Below are 21,675 nucleotides of genomic sequence, written 5' to 3' on the forward strand. Positions count from 1 at the left end.
GTAGGCTATATTCAGTCATGACAACACAAAGAACAAAGAGCTGAAAATCTAGATGTGACAGGTTGAAACTGCGATCTATTTGGAGACGGACAAATGTATTTTAGGATTCAATAAATGACTGTAAATTATTAGTGATCTTAATTGCCCCATACGAAACGAGAGGTACGGAAAAAGCATGCAACTGGGTTTCAAAATTTCAAATGCCCCTCAAGATTAGGGTTGCTGTTTCGTTTGCTTGTTTTGGAATATATAACATTTCAACTGATATGATAATTCAGTTGAAAGATTAAGATGCTCTTTTTATGGATAAAGAAGGGACATTGTGTCAGTCGTTTGAAATCATTTTAATGTTTGTATAAAAGTTAAATAATGTGATTAATTTAACTGCCACATAACAAAACTGTTTCACGGCTACTGTACGTACTGTAACGACACAAAGGAGTGAATATAATATGACTGTAACGTAAGTTCTGACATGTGTTGCTCGGTGGGCACCCCAAGTGTCTCAGTGGTGGGACGAGTCTGTGGCGAGATGAAGACTTTTATTCTGAAGTCCTTAAATCAACCACCACCGGAAGTATTTGCCGTTACTCCTTGAGCTCACGCTGCCACTACAACCGACCGCGCGCTGGTTTGGCTAGCAGGCGAGGAAGATGCTAGACGGAAATGGCGGTGACTGCAAGGCGAGCAGCGTGAAGTGCTGATGCATTACACGGATCAAAACTTTCAACTGCCAGGACATCGTTGGGCAACTGACAATGACGTCGAAGTAGAACATATTCTGTAGCTCTCGTTACAAACGTTGAACATCTTCCCGGGAGAGTTTTCATCTTGTCAGCGGAGGAGAGAAAATCTCACCGGGAGCATGGCTTCTTACAGCAACCAGGTAGCTAAGCTAGCTGGCTAACATTAGCCTGCAAAACAACTCCTGCTCATCGCAGTGTAACTGTTATTTATAACCTTACGACCGCCCCTCGTTTGTACAGCATGTTGACCACATCTAATGACATATTATAGCAGCATATTGGGTCGTTGTGTACTGTTATTTGAATCATTTGGCTAGTCGTGTCATTGAAAATGTAAGTAGTGAAAAGTGCTTGCTAATGCCCCCCTAAGCCTCATTGAAACACCACCAGCATGGTTGGCTAACAGGCCCTAGTTGCCTCCATTCAAATGAGCCAGCGGTACTTTCTGCTGCAGTTCTGAAGTATATAACAGCCATTTTAAGCTAAATGACACGAAAGCGTGCTTAATTGTATATCAGTGACACTTATGTGTGAGATCCCGCAAGTGTCATGTGTTATTTCACAGAGAAAAGTGCCAGAAAACTGCTGCGTGCATGCATGGCCCACCTGCTCTGTGCTGCGGCAGGCCTTCTTCGATTGCATATTCCCATAACTGGTAATAACAGCGGATTAGTTTTGCTTTGGGTAGTTCGGAAGCGTGATAACGGTTTTATGGAATATTTTGCATGTGAGAATTTTCCGTTTCTAAGCAGTTGTAAGAGTCCATATGACAATTCAGAGCTGCTCATGTAGCATTTAGCAAGCTAACAGCTTTGCACAGGTGGTGTGCTTACACTTTGCTGTCAGTTCGCTAGCTGGTTAGCTAAATACAAATGCGACAGTGTGGGCCTTCGTTGATATCGAAGATATAGTTGATATAGAAACGATTAGAAACAGGATTGAGCTTGCACCCTACTGTGTGCGAGTTGCTACAGAGCCAGACTGAACTTAGGCGGTAGATAACTCGGCGAGTTTAGTATTATTTCTGTGCAAGCTAGCTGTCATGTGGGAAGGCCCATTTTGAGATCTGGCTATGCATGCAGAGACATGCCAGGTCTGAAGTTTCTAGCAACATATGACTGAATTAAAGTGCAACTTGAGACTAAAAAAAAAAAAAGACATTTTGAAAATAAACATTAAATTGGGGTTATATGCTGTGTCGAAATCACACGTTTGGCTAGCAGTTAGAGAAACGGAACATGGCTAACGACTTCAGAAAGGGAAATCTCACTGAAAACTTAAATGTGCATGCTTTTACACTTCTTCCTGTCCTCAAAATTGAGCGTTTCTATTGGCTCACACTTCAGCAAAGTGAAAGCTTAAGGGGAAAACCATCTCAGCTTCGTTTGTACAAAGAATATTTGCTTCGCTAAATCAGTCATCAGACATAACAGCGCCAATATGGTTTTTCTTGCCTTGACTGGTCATTTATGATTACAATATAAAAATCAACAGGTATAAATTAAGCGTTGCCCGACAGTGCTTCGCAATGACAGTTGCCCAGGAGATTTGGAAGTTTGTCAACTATTTCTTTTGGTTGGTTTTCCCCAAAAACTCCTTTCAGTAGCCATAGTAGGTAAATGCTGCTGCTGTGTTGGAAATAATATGATATGAGTAGAGGGGAATAGACTAATATTAGAATAGATATCATGTTGATCAAATCCAGCAAACAGAAAAGTTGCTGAACAGGTAGTGCAAATAATGAGAGGCAGAACAAGCCATACCAGCAGTGAGGGGGACAGCACGCTTCTGAGTTGAAACTGGGCAAACAGGTCATTCTGGAAACGCTTATCAATATTCTGTTCATGCATGTTTTTCAACTGTATCTGCAAATAATATTTTGTCATATTTCTTGTTACTAGCAAAAGACATGCCACGTATTTTGTCTAAGTTGTGCTACTGTGAGAGATCGCACTGGATAAAATATTTTACTAATCAAAGATGCTATGCACAGTTAACAGAAACAGTGCAGCTCCTTATTCAGAAGACTGTTAGCAGAGTCTTGAGAAAAATAAAATAAGTCTTTAGAAATGTCTTTTAAATATCAGTTAGATAGTTATGAAACAGTTTGTCTTTGAACTGTGGTTGCCCAATGTGGCTGTAGATATGTAAGTTAGGCTTTTCCAAAGGGCTCCACTGTGAAAAGCCGAACACACGTTATTGGTGGCATTTCACTGGGGATGAAGATTGATTTGATTTAATTTTCTGTAGCATTCCTAGAATATTTGTCGTCTTCTAAATACTATTAAAATACATTAAGCAATCATATGTAGTATTTAGGTGACATTTCTTAATGTTTGAATCTGGCAGCTGCAGTTTACTTATCTTAACTCATCAAATTATTAAAACTCAGATCTTCATCCCAGAATTTACACATTAATGTTTACTCTGCAGAGATGAAATATGCAATAATAGACTTTAAAAACATTTAGGTTCTTTCTTTTTACTGTAGTAAAGAAAAGTTGCTTAATGCAGCTTTGGGGTTTGTCACTTTAAATTGTTAATGGGACATCCTAATTTTTTTTAAATGTCTCATTTTGAAGAAGAAATATGAAAGTGGGATAGGAATTCTCGGCATGATTCTTCAGGTAACTGCACACTATATGCATAAACAAATCAGACTGTCATCTAGATAAGTTTTCAGCTAAGTCTTTCTAAATACAAATACAATGGCTTGTCATTGTGTTTGGACACTAAATATAATGACCCGATAGCATATATCCATTTACATGGCCCGAAACAGAAGGTTTTTGACATGCCCAAAGTGATTCTGGTCACTGGAACTTCCAACCTGGAAGAAATATAACTTTAAATATAACTGTATTGATAACATTGAATACGTTCAATAGAAAAAGAATACCAAAGTGGATTTCTGAAACAGCTGGTTAAGGCTGTTCTGAGTGACACGGGTAAATTAAGCATTTTTATTCTGACTGGCCTTTTATTCCACTTCTATGTGGAAATCTAGTGTTCATGTAAACATAGCCATTCACTCATTCATCCTGATGCCTTACTATGTTTTGAAATTAGCATGTCACAATAATTATCACAACACGAAATTATTTTGCAACTAGTAATTATTTTTGATTTCTATTAGCTTGTAGCTTATTTTCTCAATGAGCCATTTGGTCTAAAATGTCTTGCGCTGTCAGAAAGCTTGAAAAATGTAAAAGATTTGAAAAGCTGGATGCAGTGTTTTAGCTTTTTTCAAGAATGACATGCAATTAATTGACTATCCAAATTGTTGCTGATTCATTTTATGTTTATTGGCCAATTGTTGCCGGCAGTCATTGACTGTGTCACACAATGACAGCAGAACACACAAACTAACTCTAAAGTTCAATAAGCACTTATCTAAAACTGTCTTTCCCAGTCAATGGGGAATAGGTGAGGGTTTGATTACAGGTAACTGCAGAGAGGATTTCACTTATTAAATAACATTGTTGATTGTCTTTGGAATATTAATATCGGGGTAATTCTTCCAACTCTAGAAGGTATAATAAAATAATTGTAAAAGGAATAGGTGTTATGACTTTCTGCCTTGACAATTAATGAAATTGTTAGCTTACAGTTGCATTGCTAGGCCATTGCTTTTGTACGTAAGCAAGTGTCTTTAAGCAGAATAAATTCCTTTCTACCAGTCTCATACTCCATTAGTTTCATGGTTTGTAATCATTGTGTCACTCTGTTACTACATCACATCAATATGCAGGCGTAACAGGCATTCCTCAGAGATTCATTAAAAAAATACTCTGACCTTATTTGTATTAGTGCCGTAGCATTTTCATGCTCAGCCAAGTTGTCCATTAATAACTCTGCATACCAGTTTAACAGAATAAGGCCTGTGGTTGTGGTTGGAATACACAAATCATCAGTTTTGGTCCCATTGTAGAAGTCACATTTCACACTTATCTAGATAATTCAATTGTATTTTGAAATTCCACCCAGTTGTGTAGAGTGTGATGGAGATCCAGATAAAATGTGCGTTGCTTCAGCTGTTAACAATGCTGTGTATAAGATTGCTGAACACAACACTCAAGAATGTCAAGATTTGTGTATTCTTGTTTGGCTCCACATGGAGAAAATAGTATTTTCAGTGGCTCACTTCTGTCAATATTGGTCAAAGATGAAAAGTCTTGGAAGTAAATATCATCAGTAATAATCATCCAACTCTGCATAGTCATTCTTGAAACTTGTGGGACATACTCACACTATAAGTCACTAAACGATAGCTACTACTTTATATTCTCAGTCCTTCCTATAGGTCAGTTGTGTGTGTGGTCGTGTGCACGCGTGTGTGGTGTCGTCATTAAACTGCGCTGAAATCATACAGATGGCCAATTTGTTGTAATCCACAGTCCAAACGAACAGCAAAGGAAGCTTAGTGTGGTACGTGTGGCACGCCTGCAGAAAGAAGCAAAGGGACATTCTTTCTGTTGTGATTGTATTAGCCATTCTGAGGCCGTTGGATTATAGCTGGCTGTTTGTCGCTTGTAGTGCCATTTCAGCAATGTGGGCCCTCGCGTAGGGCCTCGTTTGCAAAGAGTTACATATGCTTGAGCTGCACTTTCTTTTCTCTGTGCTTACCCTTTCACGTTCCACTGTTTATTGCACTGAGAGGATTAACAGCATGGCTAGTGAGTTCATGTCACCTTTCCTCAGTTGCATTGTGTTGTCCACGCACGTGATGGACACTTGGGTTGGTAGAACGTGGTGTTTCCCCTGCAGCGATGAGGGTCATCTGTCAGGGTGTAACACCACTACACAACTTGTGGCAAAGTCTTAATAACTATTTCCACTATATGGAAGGAGTGTTCCCTGTTGATTGGCTCGTTAGTACTCCATTGACTATGGAGGTTCACCCCAACTCTCCTGAGGGCAGACAGTTACGTGCAATGGCAGAAGGTTTTTTGGAACCTATACGACACAACCACTTACTGTAGCTCTTAAGTCTAAGCTTTAAGCCTATGTGTAGGAGACTCTGAGTCACAACGTTTTTTATTTAATTAGGTAAAAATTACTACCCAGGACCTTTCCTCATCCTTGTGTTTATTGTCCAGTGCTATGAGTATTGTTTTCGTTAGACTGATCTGTCAATATTTTCTTGGTTTACTGATTAGTTGACTTCAATGAAGACTAATCAGTGTACTTGTTTTAAAGATATCCAGTACATTATCATGTAAGACAAAGAAAAGCAGCACATTTTTGCTTAAAAGGAATCCAGTGTCATTAGTAACTGATTATGTTACACAGTAAATAGGGTTTTACGTCAGATAACAGTGGCATGACCATTTTTCTCCAATTTTACTGTGGACGTATTGTAGTTAGTTATTCTACAGCCGAGTAAATAGATGACTGGCTTAAAGTTACTTATCACGCTTCACCTTTCACAATTGTCACATATTCACACACAAAAGCTACAAAAAGGAAAACACACAATCTTGTGCTGGAGCAGATATGTTTGATAAAATGTTGTTGAGTCACTTGTTGCTTTTGAGGCTTTATGATATAACGGATCTTTCTCTGTCATTTAACTGTGCTTAGAGTGTATCCAGTCCACTCTCATGCTGTTATCTTAAGTGACTGAGTGATCGTTTAATTATTGACTATTTACTGCTCTAGATATTTAGCTGAGGTAAGGAGAAACGGTAAGCAAAGAGTCTGTCTGCATCTGTACTTTTTTGAAAATTTGAAGCACAAAGGTCAACTCACTAAGAGGTTGATACACAGTAGTTGTGATGATGGGGCTGCTTTGTGGTAATCTCTTCACTAAGCGGAAACGGTACTGGAATCAAATGAATGCTGCTTGGGTTCATCGTTTATGTACTCTCCCTTGCCAGTTCATTAGGTACACTAGTGAAAACAAGTGTATTCTAATATAACGGACCTGCACCACGCACTAAATGTTAGCAGCATGAAGGTTATGGTATTCTACATTTGTCTGAAATAAATGAGAGCTGTTGAATCTGTTTTCTTTTTGGACTGGTTTGTGGTAATATTGAATGTATTGCGTTTTACAGACACATTTTGACGACCCCGTATTTGTCACTTCCAGTCTAAATTCCAGTTTAACAGCACCACAAACTACATCCTCCAAAATGATCACCACCTTTCTCACACTGTTTCAACATAAACTGAATATTATAACCGTTATGAAACTAGTTCCACACTCTTACCTAGAATTCATTCGCTAGTGTACCTAATGAACTGGCAAGTGAGTGTGTAACACTGCATGACTCATTGCTTCGTGCAATCCCTGATATGTAGATATCTAATGACACCACCTTTTGAATCTGTGCCAGTTATGAGGTGGAACGTCTGTATGTCATTGGACCTATCACTTGATGTGATCTTTTCTCCCCATGTATGACCTGAAGATTCTTTTCCATTTTTTTGGGGGGGGGGGTCATGACATTAAGATCACTTTCCTAATTATGAGTTGGAAAACAGTTTTTTGTTTTGTTTAGTTTTTTTACACAATTGTCGTTCTTTTCAACTAATTCTTGTGTTGATTTCCTTCCACAGTACATCTTCGGGGAATTCAGCCCTGATGAGATCAATCAGTTTTTTGTGACTCCACGATGTTATGTCGAGGTAAGAACATGAATTGATAGTGGGTGCTTTTACTATAAATCATGATCAAATGGGTGGCTATAGTAGCTCATAGACATGAAATTCTGGTGGCCTCTACTGGTTATTCAGATATTGACTGACTGGAAGCAATGAGGAACCGAGACTTGGTCAAAACATGGAATTGCAAAGGGCACCGCCATTAAGTAAAAACGACGTTGCTGGTTTAAGGTTTAAATGGTTATTATACATGATATTTTTGCCACATGTGGTTCTTTGAGTTTGAAATTTTATTTAGATATTGAGCTTGTTTATTTCAAACAATGTATTCTTTCCTCTTGCCTTTCCATCATTTAAAAAGAAAAAATGGTGGAATTTTCCAATGTTTATACCATTTCTGTAACTCATATTTTTTGTTTTGTGTCTTTACAGCTTCCTCCGTTCAATGACAAAGTCCCATGCGTCAGTCAGTCTTCTGGTACGTACTTTTCATTGGTGGCCAAATGTGTTTTAATCTTCTCTTGTACATTGAATAGCATCAGATTATCCTACGCTAACTTTCCTCCTAGCCTTATGACATCTAGTAGTGTTTCATAGCACAGCAGCTCTTTAACATGTACAAATGAAGCCCAGGCTGAGCTGACCTGACTTGCCTGGCAGGAAGATGCTTTCATGTGTTTGTTCTTTAATTTTATGTGTCTTTTTTATTGTTTAGCAATGAGTGATCACACATTCCAGTAGATTTTGGCCTTGTCATTATTTTAAGAATACTATTTCCATTCTTTAAAATTTGCGCCACCACATTAAAAATGTTATAGCGGCCACCGTTCTCTCAAATGGTACCTATTTGCACATGACATTTGCCTTACCTTGATTTGTATTGATTATTTAGGAAGTTACTGCACTCCTGCTGTACCTTATATTATGGAGTCTATGGGACTGCAGGTTTGCGGTGAGTTGAGGAGTCTGACACCCTGTGGCTTGACTAGCTTTTTGTGCATTTGCTGTAAAACTGAAAATCCAGGTTTCCGAAACTGGTGGCTTTCTTAACTCTGCGCCTGTGTTCTTTCTTTTGCCTGTTGGTAAAATCTGTAGAGCTTTGCATGCTCAAGATACTGTCAAGTATCTTACCTTCTCTTGCATATAAAGTATTTTCACTTCTGGAGGGATCCAAGTTGAACTGAAATGAGACTGACTTTTTGTATGATCTAACAATCAAAGCTGGTTTACTGTGGGTTTTATGTGGTTGCTAACATGTTGTATACCTTACATTATTAAGATTTTTCAATGCGTTTTACAGTAATGAAGTGTGATTTCAGTGGCACTAACAGAATATCCTCTAATCACAGTAGAGGAGGAGAGATTTAATGCCCTTCTAACATCTGGGCTTACAGTTTGAGTGACCAATCGGCTGAGTCATGATGACAGTGATTTTTCTGATTTGCACTTACTAATGTTTCCTGTTTATTCACCTCTGCACTTTACGCCTCTCACTGCATAATAATACACAATTTAAGCTGCCATTCAACACATTTTAACCAAATGTTTCTTTTTGTATTCTAGTAATGATATACATTTGTTACATTGTTCTATATTACTCCCTTATTTATGAGGGAGTTAGTGACCCTTTGAAATACAAAAGTATTCTGTTTTTAATAAATAATTTGTTTATGTCACGTAACTGGAGTCTGTTAAGAGACATGTTTTGTCTTATTTGTGCATATTGCATTCCTTTAATATATAGTTTTAGTTGAGTAAAGAAAACCTACATTTGTTAAACAATTGTAGGTTTTCCTTATTTAACTGAAACTATACATCAAAGGAATGTAATATAGTGCACAAATAAGACAAAACATGTTTTATATTGCATTCATTTAATGTATAGTTATTAGTTAAATAAGGAAAACCTACATTTGTTAAACAATTTTAGAGATTTGTTTTTTATTATGTATTGTTTAAAATACATGACGTATTATCCTCCATTCTTCCAGGTTTTTATCAAGAATTTGTCGAAGGACCTGTTTTGCATTAGTTTCAAAGCCAGTACAAAGTAGTTGTGAATATTATATATTCATTTATTTCTATACCTTTCATGTTTTGGTTGGATTCATTTCAAAGGGAAATTATATTTGCATCCTAATCTATATTAATTGGACAGAGTGAAATTCCAGACACTTAACACGTTATGAAGAACCACAATTGGTTCACAGCTTTTGAAGACTATTTAATACTGGCTTTGACTTATTAGAAAAGGGAAATCATTATTATACATAAGTGAAGTCGTGGAATTTGTAGCCACAGGACTCCTCCCAGGGCCTAATTGCAATTGTTGACTCACCCCACTTGTGGCATTCACATAAGCCCAGTGGAAATGTGGTTGTGGATAGACAAAACACTAGCTGACGAAAATAGGTCCGGCGGAATGTCTTTTATTTTTGTTGGTCTTTCTAATCTTATCAGATTTCCCACGACCCCCTTGAGTGATGACTTGGTTGTTCTGTAAATGATATTTCATCAACTTCTGCAGCAAAGATAATACAACATCATCTGTTTTTATATTTAGGATTGAGGCTGTATTTTAATGTGATTTTCTGTATTTCTAATTGATTGAAATGTCATCTGCAGCAGAAGACTATCAGCGCATTGAGTTTGGTGTTGACGAGGTGATGGATTCCAAGCCCATTGGAGTGAACGATCCTCTATACAAAGTGTCGAGCACCCTCAACCCACAAGCTCCAGAGTTCATCCTGGGCTGCCAGCCGGCCCCGAAGGCTCAACAGACAGCTCTTCCAGCAGCTGATGTCCCAGATGGAACCCACTTCAACTCTCTGGATGGACCTGATTCAGAGGCCTCAGCCATGGACAATCACCAGGCTTGCCAGGATATGGACGGACTCCCTGGCAGCCTGGGACAGCGAGAGAGAAAGAAAAAGAAAAAGCGACCGCCGGGGTACTACAGCTACCTGGACCCATCAGCTGGCAACAACAGCAGCACCAGTGCAGCAGATGGAACACCTGTGACAGCGCTGGTTAACGGACATGCGATCGGTGGCCCACACCACAATTCTGAGGATGTGGACAGTAAGGCATTGCCAGGGGTTGAACTTTGTACTCCTGGATCTGTCTCTGCGGCAACATCAACGGCTGCTGTGGCAGCAGCCAAGTTTGCCCCCACATCCGCTGCCAATCAGAGGACTTGTGATAGCCCTGATGATTCTTCTTTGGACTTAACAAGTGGAGCTGCCTCTTTATCAGATGGCAACAATGCAACTTCCTCCTCTTCATCCTCTCAAAGCAGAGGGATGACAGAGGGAGCAAGGACTGCAGATCAGCAGCCAGATAATCTGGCTCCACAGAGCCCTGAACTTTCAGATACTCCATACAGCCCCCACTCCAAATCACCTCTTCCTCCCTCAGCTGCTGTGGCCACATCCTCTGTCATCACTTCCATTACTACTGAACTAGAGGGGAGGGAGGTAGCAGATAGCGGGGTGGCCAATGGCCTAGTAGAGCCTAATACTCCTGTCAGTGCAGATGGACACAAAGAAGACTGTGAGAGCGGGGAGCAGGCTCAGCAGGTCACCCTGGACTCTGCTGCCCAGCCGGCAGTGACAGAGCAGGCACATTTGCCTGCAATTCCAGCTGCACCTACTGCCAATCTTCCCAAATCCTGGGCTAGCCTCTTTCACAACTCTAAACCTCTGCCCGGAGGCCCTCAGGCCTTTGTAGAGGTAAAGAGTGTTGTGGAAGTTGCATCTCCCTCCCTTACTATGCCAGAACAGCCTGAGAAAGTTGGGGAGGTAAAAGAAGGTCCTGTCCACGTATCAGAGGATCCTATGGCCCCTAAACTTGCAGGTATTATTCGAAGATGCTCATAGTATATCTTCAGAAATGGTCCAACTTACAGATTCTGAGTTAGGACTGGAAGTCATGTTTAAAATGTGTTGCTGCAAGAAATATGTTCACGGGGCTAAATTCACTCCTCTCCACTTGGTGGCAATGTTGAGACATTATTTACGCTTGTCTCTAAGTGAGCATACACTTTAAAACAGTTGGATGTTTAAGAAGAGGAGAGTATTAGTGTGGTTGTTCATGCCGACTCCACTGAGTAAAGTGTTACTGAGCAGTCCCTCTCCAACATGTAAAGGCATGTTGCATTCAAGTCCGTTAACACTAGATGGTGGTACCACATCAAGAATAGCTGTCACACATTCAGACTTCACTCATCTTTGTGTATCATTACTCTGCACTATTAAAAGAAGGCCAGGAATGCCTTGTAAACTTTATACCAAGGGAGCAAAATAATAATTTTATTACACAGCTTTAGTTCAGGAAGGTGGCTTCTTTCTCCTTATTCCTTGGTTATGTTGTAGATGCATCCCCCTCTGAACAATAGACCTTAGTGTCCCCTTTAAGTGTGTGTTGTGTGCACATATTTCAAATTATTTATTGGAATATTATTAAATTCAATTAGCTTTGCATTAAGAAATTCCCAAATCTTCACACTACAATTTAAACAAAATTTGACCACTCAAATGTTTGTGTCTGACACACGCTGCACATTTGAGTCAGTTTCAATACTCTCAAAAGTGAAACATTAATTTCAGCTAAAAGACAAGGAAATAACTTAAAATATGTCTTTGATCACGTCAGTCTAGAAAACACGATATGTTTTGGTGTCATGTGCCGAAGGATCAGTTTATTTTACAAACACGCACAGTTTAGTATGATTTGAAATATTATTTATGAGCTTGCAGATGGGTGCAATATGCAAAGTGTTTTCTTCTGCCAAACATTTTTTGTCGAATCAAGTCGACCCATAATCTGATTTGTCTGTTTAGGTGAATCTGATTAGTGTGTGTGTGTGTGTGGGTTGTTGTACAGTTGTCCTCAGAGACACTGATTTGAGATCCATTTAAAGGAGTATACATATTCAGCGCTTCTAATATAGTGGCATGTTTTATGTGCAAGCTGAGATGCAGTGTGCATTTTACAGAAACAATATTTTAGAAATAGAAATTCTGTAGCTAGATGCCCATCAGTCAGTACCCAATGTTTTAAATCAGTGGAACCACTGGAATTACATACAGTGCAAAGCAGCAGTTGGTTCTATTAGTCATTTATTTATTTTTTTGTGGGACCATGGTGTGACATAGAAAGACTGTAATTGTGACTGCAGACAGATGCAAATGTCTCCTCATTATTGAGTACTGGGCATATTTAGTTCCCAGGCAGTTTTATTTGAATGTGTTTATTTGATGTTGGTTAGTTCATCTGAGCTTAAAAGAAACCAACCTACTTTAAAATGCACCAGTGTGGAGCCTTCAGAAAAGCTCTTTATATGGTCTGTATAAGCAAATTGTTGAAATGGAACAAAAACAAAATCCATAAACTTGCAGTAAGCTTCAGCATGCGCACTTTTTTCATCATATAGTTAAGTGGGCATAGCATATTTATAGGTATAATTACAAAACTGACATAAGCAGACATGTATTTGTGTGTCTCTGTTGAGTTATTTGTAAAAGCTTCTCTTTAAGATAATGCTGCATTCAAGTGCAGTGTGTAGATCCAGTTTACCACACAACTCTGCCCCCCCCCCCCCCAAGAGAGGGGAGTCAATATGGTCCACTAGCAGTTTGGGTCTAAATGGATCTGTTTAAAATTGTTGTTCCAAAGTAAGCTCTGTTATTTACTTGTTTATAGAGATGTCTTTTTAAAGCAGTAATCGGATTAATGACCCAAGTATGTGCCGGGGAAAGATGCATACGTTTGAACACACTGCTGATTAATTTGTATTTGTCATTGGCGTGTTGGCACAGCTATTTCAATGATTTCTCTCTGTAAATGCATTGTGTAAACTTATGTCCACGTTACCATGGGAGCTGTGTTTCTGAATGACAGCCTCCCTTCCTAGGCGTGGTACAGCATTTCTTCCTCTTATTCAGACAGCCTCTTGAGCTGTTGTCACTAGAGGCGAGAATAGAAGAAGGAACATTTGATGAAATGAAAAAATGTCCTACTGCCATAATGCATTTCACTGTGACCGAAAGTCACAAAATTGATGTGGTTTTTATTGTTTTTTTGCACTTGTGCGGGCCTACCTGTTTAAGTACGTTGTGTTTGTTTGAATCCCCAGAACTTATTGAGAATGTGAAGTTGATACATAAACCAGTGTCTTTGCAGCCGAGAGGACTGATCAACAAGGGAAACTGGTGCTATATCAACGCTGTATCCTTTCGCTGCTTTTTGCTGTGCCAAGTCCTCATGTTTACATAGTTGGCTGTAATGTGACTTGCTCGTGTATGTCACTGCTAAGCAAATGGCACAAAGTATAAATAGTGTTAGATCCTGTACATATGCTGTGCCATATACAGAGCCACTTTGAGTTCCAGCTCTGCCTGTAAAATGAAAGACAGAAAACAAATTGTTATTTCCTAATTGGCCAAAACACACCAATCAATGAGTTGAGGTTAATATTTTTTGTGAGTATTTTATGGGGAGGTTGGAAAAAAAATAGCCATGACTTTAAAAGACAGTTCACTTTCAAGACCAGTATAATGACCATCTCTCTCCCCTATTTATATCAGATTTTATAAATATTAAAGCAGCTTGTTCTTCTACCTGTTGATTTCCTCCCTGACTCTGAACACTCAGACCCTACAGGCCCTGATTGCATGCCCTCCCATGTATCACCTGATGAAGTCCATTCCTCTGCATTCTGAAACGCAGAGACCATGTACCTCCACGCCCATGCTAGACAACTTGTAAGTAGCGCCTATAACCCATTGCCCTTCCGAAGGCCTGTCTTGTGGGCCGTCGGTTATTTTCATAACAGCACATCTTATACACCGTTGGAAAGTGTTCTTTTTCCTATTCATTCTCCAGTAGCACAGATTCTGGGGAGTATTATCTTTCACAAGAGGCCAAAACCTTGCCTATACTCCAAATGGTTTAAAAACCGCTTTAAATTTACTCTGGGTATACCTTATTTAGGCATTTTAGGTGAAAATTACAGGAAATTAAAGGATTTATCACATTTCTAAAATCTGTACTGCGACATCATTTTTTATTTCTTATTTTTTCTGTCTGACAGTGTTAGGCTGGTGAATGAGTTCAACAATATGCCTGTGCCATCTAAAACCAAACAGCAAGGTAAGGTGTGAAAGCAGCATGACCAAAGACATGTGGTATCATTTTCTGTCGGCACCACTGATGTATGATTTCTGACTTTGTCCACAGGTGTTGGTGATAAGGTCACAAAAGATATTCGGCCTGGTGTACCTTTTGAACCAACTTACATATACAAACTCCTAACTCTCATCAAGTCAAGTCTTTCTGAGAAGGTAAGCTATGATGTGTTACATATTCACGTTAAAACAGTGCGTCAAGGTGATGCGTCTTTTTTTTTTTTTAATGATCACACTTTGAATGCACCTCCCTGGAACAGACAGTGCTTGAGGCAGTTACTTGTTAACTCACATTTTTTGGTTTGGAATTGTGCAGATTTCATGTGTTTCATGCTGACTCAATTCTGATTCAGTTTTAATTAAAGAAATTACCTAATGCTTAAAGATGTTTTTTGGTATTTAATGAGGCTTAATCTCGTCCTGTGTCACTGCCTACACACTTCCCTGTCTGTTTAAATGAATGTGCACATTCAAGTCTGCATGCAGGCATTTTTATTTGACAGTAGGCATTCTCTGTAATTGGTGCTGATGCCCTTATTCTCTGCTTCCAGGGCCGACAAGAGGATGCGGAGGAGTATCTTGGGTTCACGCTCAATGGATTGCACGAGGAGATGCTGGCATTGAAAAAAATAATCTCGCCTCAGGAAGAGAGTAAGCAACTTTTACCACGATATCACAAACTCTTAAAGTTACTCTTTGCATGCTACTGAGTTCCCTGCAATTTTGTTAACTGTCATGAGAGGTCACTTCACTTTGAAGTACTTTAATCATTTGACTTTACGTTTATTTTTTGTTTTTTAAACAGAAGCTCCCACACCCAATGGACCGGAGTCCCAGCCAGGTGTAGAGGAAGATGTTGCTGATAAGGAGGAAGAAGGTAGTGAGGATGAGTGGGAGCAAGTGGGTCCCCGAAACAAGACTTCCATCACTCGGCAAGCTGACTTCGTCCGCACGCCCATCACTGATATCTTTGGTGGACACATCAGGTATGTGGATAGATTAGGTGATGTTTAAATAATGAATGGGATGTGAAGGAAAAGATTGTGATGAAAGTGTATGTCCTAGCTCGATGGCTTGAGGTAATATGCCAACATTTAGAAATGATAGTATTGGCTCCATCTGCGCCTCCTGGGCTGGTCGCACAGCTTCAAGCGTTTGACCTCTCCAGCCGCATTACAAATCGGCCGTCCGCCCCCAGTTTTCCAACAAATGCCGCAGTCCTTAAGAATAACAGCCACTGTGGGCTAGTTGTGGTCAGAAGTCTCGACAGCAAGACATGGGGCACCCGTCCACAAACAAAGGTCTTAACTTTCAGGCTAACTGGAAAGTTAAGAACCTGTGCGGCTGCTGCCTGCCTAAATAATATGTTCTGTGAGGTTCTGGTCTGGCACAGTGCTGGCGTCTTAAAGGACTGTTTTCTCAGAAATGGTTGTGCCCAGAGTGAACTAGAATACACGGGTGTATGTTTACAGAGAGTGGTGTGTGTGCCCACTGAGCTTGGCTGTTACACACAAACTTGTATTTATTTATTTTTTTAGAGTAACTGGTTAGTCTTAAGACTCACTGCAACAATTATTAGAAAATAATTTGGTCTCGAAGTCTTTTAGCAGCTATCGCTTGATGCATAAGATGTATTTTCTTTTCAATTTTCTTTGTCAGATGTTGGACGTTAATACAGTCAGATTTCAAAAAGGAATGGCAGGAAGTAGCTGATGATTGTATAGTAATATATATAGGACATTTGGTGCCAAATACATGTGTGTTTTTCTGACATATGTCTCAATTGAGGTAATGTTGAGGTAATGTTTCAGAAGTTCTAACTGTTGTTTCTTCATCAGATCGGTGGTGTATCAACAAAACTCTAAAGAGTCAGCCACTCTGCAGCCTTTCTTCACTCTGCAGCTGGACATCCAGTCAGAAAAGATCCGCACTGTCCAGGAGGCTTTGGAGACCTTGGTGGCTCGTGAGTCAGTCCAGGGCTACACATCTAAAACCAAGCAAGAGGTATGTACACAATGTGCGCTTATTCAGTTGGAAATGTACCAAGTAGGAATAAAAGTGTATTAGTTTTGTTTTTGTATTGGTTATTTATGTGATCTTGGGTCTCACTGTGTTTCTCAGTGATATTCGGGATTTGCGTAATAAATCAGTGCACTACAGAAGAATACTGTTTACACATTGTAAAAATATAAAATACATAAATCTTCTTGAAAATTTCTTCACAAATACAATTATAGTTTTTCTGTGCCCCAGTACAGCCCTCATAACTACTAAAGAAAATGGAAAACTATCTGAAAACTGTTCGGTCTTTGAACATTAAGCTGAAATAACTGGTGCTGGGAACATCTGCACTCCAGCTGTATAATAGGCATCTTTGTAGTTTTTTTTTTTTTTTTTTTTTTTTTTGGTAAGCGATAAACCTATCATTTTGTTAGTGTCATTCTAAAGAAATGGTCTACAGCTTGACTGTCGTCTTTTATACTTTTAAAAGCCAAAAAACGAAGTGATTCATGAGTCGCTGCTTCGAAAAGCTTAGCATGTGCTTGTAATTCCAACAAACTGTCACCTCTTGTTCTGTGCTTGTTTTGTTCATTCCTGTTTTGTTTACTATTTCATTTGATCTCAAGTCTACAGTTTCAAATAAAACTTTGTGAGCCTGCAGTCCTTTCTTTAAATTATATTTTATTACTGTCACAGTACATTCTCCAACTGTTCTTTATGTCCTTGCTTCCAGATTGAGATAAGTCGGAGGGTAACTCTGGAAGAGCTGCCACCTGTGCTGGTGCTCCATCTCAAGAGATTTGTATTTGAAAAGACAGGAGGCTGCCAGAAACTGACCAAGAACATTGAATACCCTGTTGACCTGGAAATCAGCAAAGGTATGGATGGACCCACACTCCCCTGAGCACCTTTATCTTGACCCAGTGACTTTCCATACGTACATTACACTGTTGTATTCAGGTCATGAACAGTGTCCAGTGCCTATGTTGAAAGTTGATGCACATTTTGTGTTTAATGTGCATACAGCATCCGGACATGCTAACAATATTTTTTCCAAAGCACTCAAATCACATGTTCATGTAACCACTGTCTGCCCAGTTTGGGGGTGACACATAACCATGGCGCTACAAGTCACACTGATTTAATCAGACTGCCAAATCACTCTCAGGCGAAGCTGAAGTAAGGGATTGAATTCAGAGTAAAAGGAATAACAGTGTTTTAGTAAACTCTGTAAACCCCATATGTTTCGTTTGATTGGAAATGAAATTCAGTTTCCTCATTTCACAAAATAAGATGTTCAGATTTAGGTTGCAGCTGCTATTTTTTAGTTCCTACCATTCAAACTGCTAAAATGATTCAAACTCATGACAGTGTTTCTGCTGTTTAACAAAGTAACGTTGACACAAAGAAAACTTAATTCAAGTTGAGCTGCATAACTTTCTGCAATTTATCAGTATAAGCAATGTTTTAGAACATCTTGGTCTCATCAGATTTTTTCCTTCAACCTTTATTTCCTTTCAGATCTCTTGTCCTCTGGAGTACGAGGCAAAGTTGTGAAAGGCCAAAGAACTTACAGGCTCTTTGCAGGTATGTCTGTTATTCCTTGTTTATATATTTGGGTCACGTCTTATCGGCTCCAGAGGGAGTCATTTTGCTGTCACTGAGTGAATTGATGATGGGATTTCTTCATCCACCAAAATAACAATTCTGCCAAGGGGAATCGCTGTTTTTTTCTGCGTTGAACCTCAATACATCTAGTTGACAGTGGTCCTCTCAGGAAGTACTTAGGAATCATAATAAATTGTTAAAACAGCCACAATAAAATGAAGCTAAACATGGGTCATAGATAAGTAATAACGCCTTCCCTTCTCTCTCTTTTACCAGTTGTCTATCACCATGGAAACAGTGCGACCGGCGGTCATTACACCACGGATGTCTTCCACATTGGTCTTAACGGCTGGCTGCGCATTGACGACCAAGCAGTGAAGGTCATCCACCAGTACCAGGTGGTGAAGCAGACTGCAGAGCGCACCGCCTACCTGCTGTACTACCGCCGCGTCGACCTGCTGTAGACACACACGCGCATCCCAACACACACACACACACACACACACACACACACACCCACACACACACACGCGCAACGATACCCAAACACATTCACAAACACACAAGCCGGAACATACATGCTCAAAATGCACTCGTTGACAGTACATCTCCACGTGACACAAACACACACCAAACTAATGAACAGGAACACTGCCCAACTTGTTCTCTTGCAAGATTTCCCTCTTCTTCCCTCCTGTTCCCGCTTTCCTGAGAACCAGCTTTTCCAACACCTCTTTTTCCTTTGTCTCCTTTTTTTCTTGTCGGAAGAAGAGAAGCAAGCTGCATTCACAAAGATTTCCCTGTGACTGCTCTCTCTTCTCTGTGCACCACTGCTGTTGTTTTTTTTTCTTTTTTTTTTTTCCTTTAAAAGCAGCAAGGAAAGACTGTTGAATAGACAGAGGTGGGGTTGAGGTTACACGTCAAGACCTGAGACTCACCTCTGACTGAGCCTACAGCTTTGGCTCAGATAGCGAACAGTGGACTCACTCACACAGGAAGAACTATCTACCACAGGCTGCAAGTGGACTGCTGGGGTAATTCTCTTGTTCAAATGACCTTTTTTTTAAGGAAATGTCCTAGATATATCAGTGTTTGCCTTTTAGTAAAGGGGAACTGTCGGCCTAATGAATTTGCAGCAGTTTAAAAGCCTGTTATTTGCCCTTGTGCATTGAAAAGGCCCAGCACCAGCATTATCATGAGTCTCTCCTCCCAAGGCCAGATTGTTTTCTTCTCTGTCACCACCAACCTCCCCCTCCTCCATTTCCTCACTTTAATGATGCTTTTAAATCTAGGTACAACTTGAGCCATCAAAAACAAGAGAAAAAAAAAAAGATAGGTGGTGCATTGAATGGGGAACTGAACCGCTTCCTTGTTTTGAGAGATCCTTGTCATGGTATTTGGGTTTAGATATAGAAGGCCTATCTTAAAGAAAATATTAATGCGCTTTAGAATTTAATAACAAATAAGCTTCTGTGCACAAAGTATAAACAGATTGATTACAATATGACAGGCAAATGCATATTTTACAAATATTTAGATTCAAATGTTAAAAAAAAAAAGTTCTAAAAAAAATAAAAAAAAATAAAGAGATCTAGCTGACTGAAAACATGTTTGGGTCCTAAAGGACTGTGCCAGTTTTTAGACTCAGTTCTTGCACTGGAGATGTGGCAACCAATCAAGACAGATTCCACTGCAAAACCTGCCTTTGTACATTTCCTTCTCTCTCTCCATTCATTTTTGTTTTGTCTTTTCTTGTCTAGAGGTTCCACCTGTGTATTGGTGGCTTATCAGTGTAGTTTTGAGCCACACCACCCATCTTATCCCCCCAACTCAGCAGAAAGCGGGGGCTGCCTTAGGTTCAGTGTGTGACGTTTTTCCACTCGGTGTACGAGTCTAACCGTAATCAGGCGGCAACTGCTAGTCTAATGTCTGTGAAGAGTTAAGGGAATGTACCTGACACCTCTGTATTTACTCTTTTGTGGCTCAGCGATTCCTCCCAGTCGAGGGAGAACTGAGTGTTGAGGGGAAATGGGACTACATCTGTGCTAAGCGCTTCATTAAGGCCCTGGACATGCGCACAAAAGGAGATAGTGTTTGCTTTAGTTGAAGACATTGATTTATTTTTTTTTTGTTATTTGATCATTCATTGATTGTGATGATTTTTGTTTGAGTTACTAAAAGATGTTAGTTGTTTTTTTTCTTCTCTCTTTTGTCATTGATCATTTATTGGATGTCCTAATGCTCTCGCTCCCCTCAGAAAAATATGCTTGCATTTGGATTTGTGTTTGAAACGAAATTACACAGGCTAAAGCACAACAACAAATAAAATTGAACTAGTTCTTTGCTTGATATTTATTTCCATTTTGTCATTTGTTTTCTTTTGACAATTGTTTTTTTTCTTTTTGTTTGTTTTTTTTTCATTTCATTCCAACCACCAGAATCTCAGTATTACCACTTTAGCTCCAGTATTGCCACATAATTTAGGCTAACTTTAATCCAAAAGTTCCACTATTCTCTCTCAAGCGTTGATTTTACTTTCTAGCTCGTACCAACAGTGGGATATTTTTCCACCTTCAGTTTAAAAATAAAAAAAATAAAATAAAAAAAAAGGTACAATGTTAAAGTAATTTCATGTATTTTAGGGGCAGCGTGTGGATTTGAGTTCATTTAACATGTCACTCACTTGAAAGTTTACAAATTTTGAGTAGATTCAGTCTCTCAAATTCAAATTAAATTCTGAAATTAACACAATCGATTTAAATAATTCCTTCCATTTTTTCTTTTAGCATCATTGTGTAGTTTCTTGTGGGTTTCAAAGTCAGAAACCTTCCCCAGCTAAACCAAAGGACAACATTATATAGGCCCTTCTGCCTTCCATGAAGTTTTTAATTTCCAACTTTATTTTGCCTTTTCCATCCGAGGTCTTGTTGGCACGGCTCATCACATTTCGCAACTCATCGCACACATGAAATGGCACGTGGATCACATAATTTAACCTCCACCATAGTTCAGTTGTGTTGCCGGCTTTGTAGTCATTTCTGCACAAATTGTTACATTGTTGATTTGCATATTTTCTTCTCCCCGCTTTCAAAGATTGTTTTGGAAGTTGGGGATTTTAAAACCGACACCTTGAGCTTTCTGTTGTACAGTTTTATCTCGGTCTCTGACAGCTGGTCAGGAAATGTGCTGGTGAAATGCTTCAACAATGTTTTTTCTTTTTCTTTTCAGTGTGTGCTCCTAACACTATTGTCTGCTGGGAACTGTTGGGATAATGACCTAAAAACAAAATCTATACTGTCTTTTAATTTTAAGCCTCCAGCATTCTATTTTGTTTATTGTTCAAATAAAGGATTGTGCTAAAAGCAGTTTGCTAATCGAGCGTAGTCAAAAGACTACTTGGCTTTCTTATGATACAGTAAATGCTAAAAAAAAAAAAAAAAACCTCAGCAGCCTCTACACCGTGGACTGGCCTACAGGATAATGTGCACAATAAACCAGAACAACAAAATGATCCACAGAGTCTT

At 39.3% G+C, this 21,675-nt stretch overlaps 1 protein-coding gene across 4 annotated transcripts; it reads left to right on the forward strand.

The window, feature by feature from the left end:
* The first annotated feature begins 617 nt into the window (after positions 1-617).
* On the forward strand, positions 618-20,500 carry usp10 (ubiquitin specific peptidase 10). Of its 4 annotated transcripts, none has more exons than XM_084541019.1 (15): positions 618-886; positions 7,311-7,379; positions 7,788-7,833; positions 8,248-8,307; positions 9,981-11,210; positions 13,492-13,583; positions 14,010-14,119; positions 14,449-14,507; positions 14,595-14,698; positions 15,094-15,193; positions 15,348-15,528; positions 16,381-16,546; positions 17,277-17,421; positions 18,065-18,130; positions 18,428-20,500. In XM_084541019.1, the coding sequence occupies exons 1-15, from the start codon at positions 866-868 to the stop codon at positions 18,613-18,615; spliced, it is 2,637 nt and encodes an 878-aa protein (XP_084397145.1). In that variant the 5' UTR covers positions 618-865; the 3' UTR covers positions 18,616-20,500. The 4 variants fall into 4 exon arrangements, with proteins under 4 accessions (XP_084397145.1, XP_084397146.1, XP_084397147.1 ...); XM_084541020.1 differs by having other exon boundaries at positions 9,984-11,210; XM_084541021.1 differs by lacking the exon at positions 8,248-8,307.
* The last annotated feature ends 1,175 nt before the right edge of the window (positions 20,501-21,675 follow it).

This window comes from Chelon labrosus, assembly GCF_963514085.1.
Source record: "Chelon labrosus genome assembly, chromosome: 3".
Lineage (NCBI taxonomy): Eukaryota > Metazoa > Chordata > Actinopteri > Mugiliformes > Mugilidae > Chelon > Chelon labrosus.

What these genes read in the sequence shown, in the direction of transcription:
- usp10 (XM_084541019.1), top strand. Translation starts at nt 866, where the DNA reads ATGGCTTCTTACAGCAACCAG. An exon ending in CATCTAAAACCAAGCAAGAG is followed by an intron (nt 16,547 to 17,276) that starts GTATGTACACAA and finishes CCTTGCTTCCAG; the next exon opens with ATTGAGATAAGTCGGAGGGT. An exon ending in AACTTACAGGCTCTTTGCAG is followed by an intron (nt 18,131 to 18,427) that starts GTATGTCTGTTA and finishes CTCTTTTACCAG; the next exon opens with TTGTCTATCACCATGGAAAC.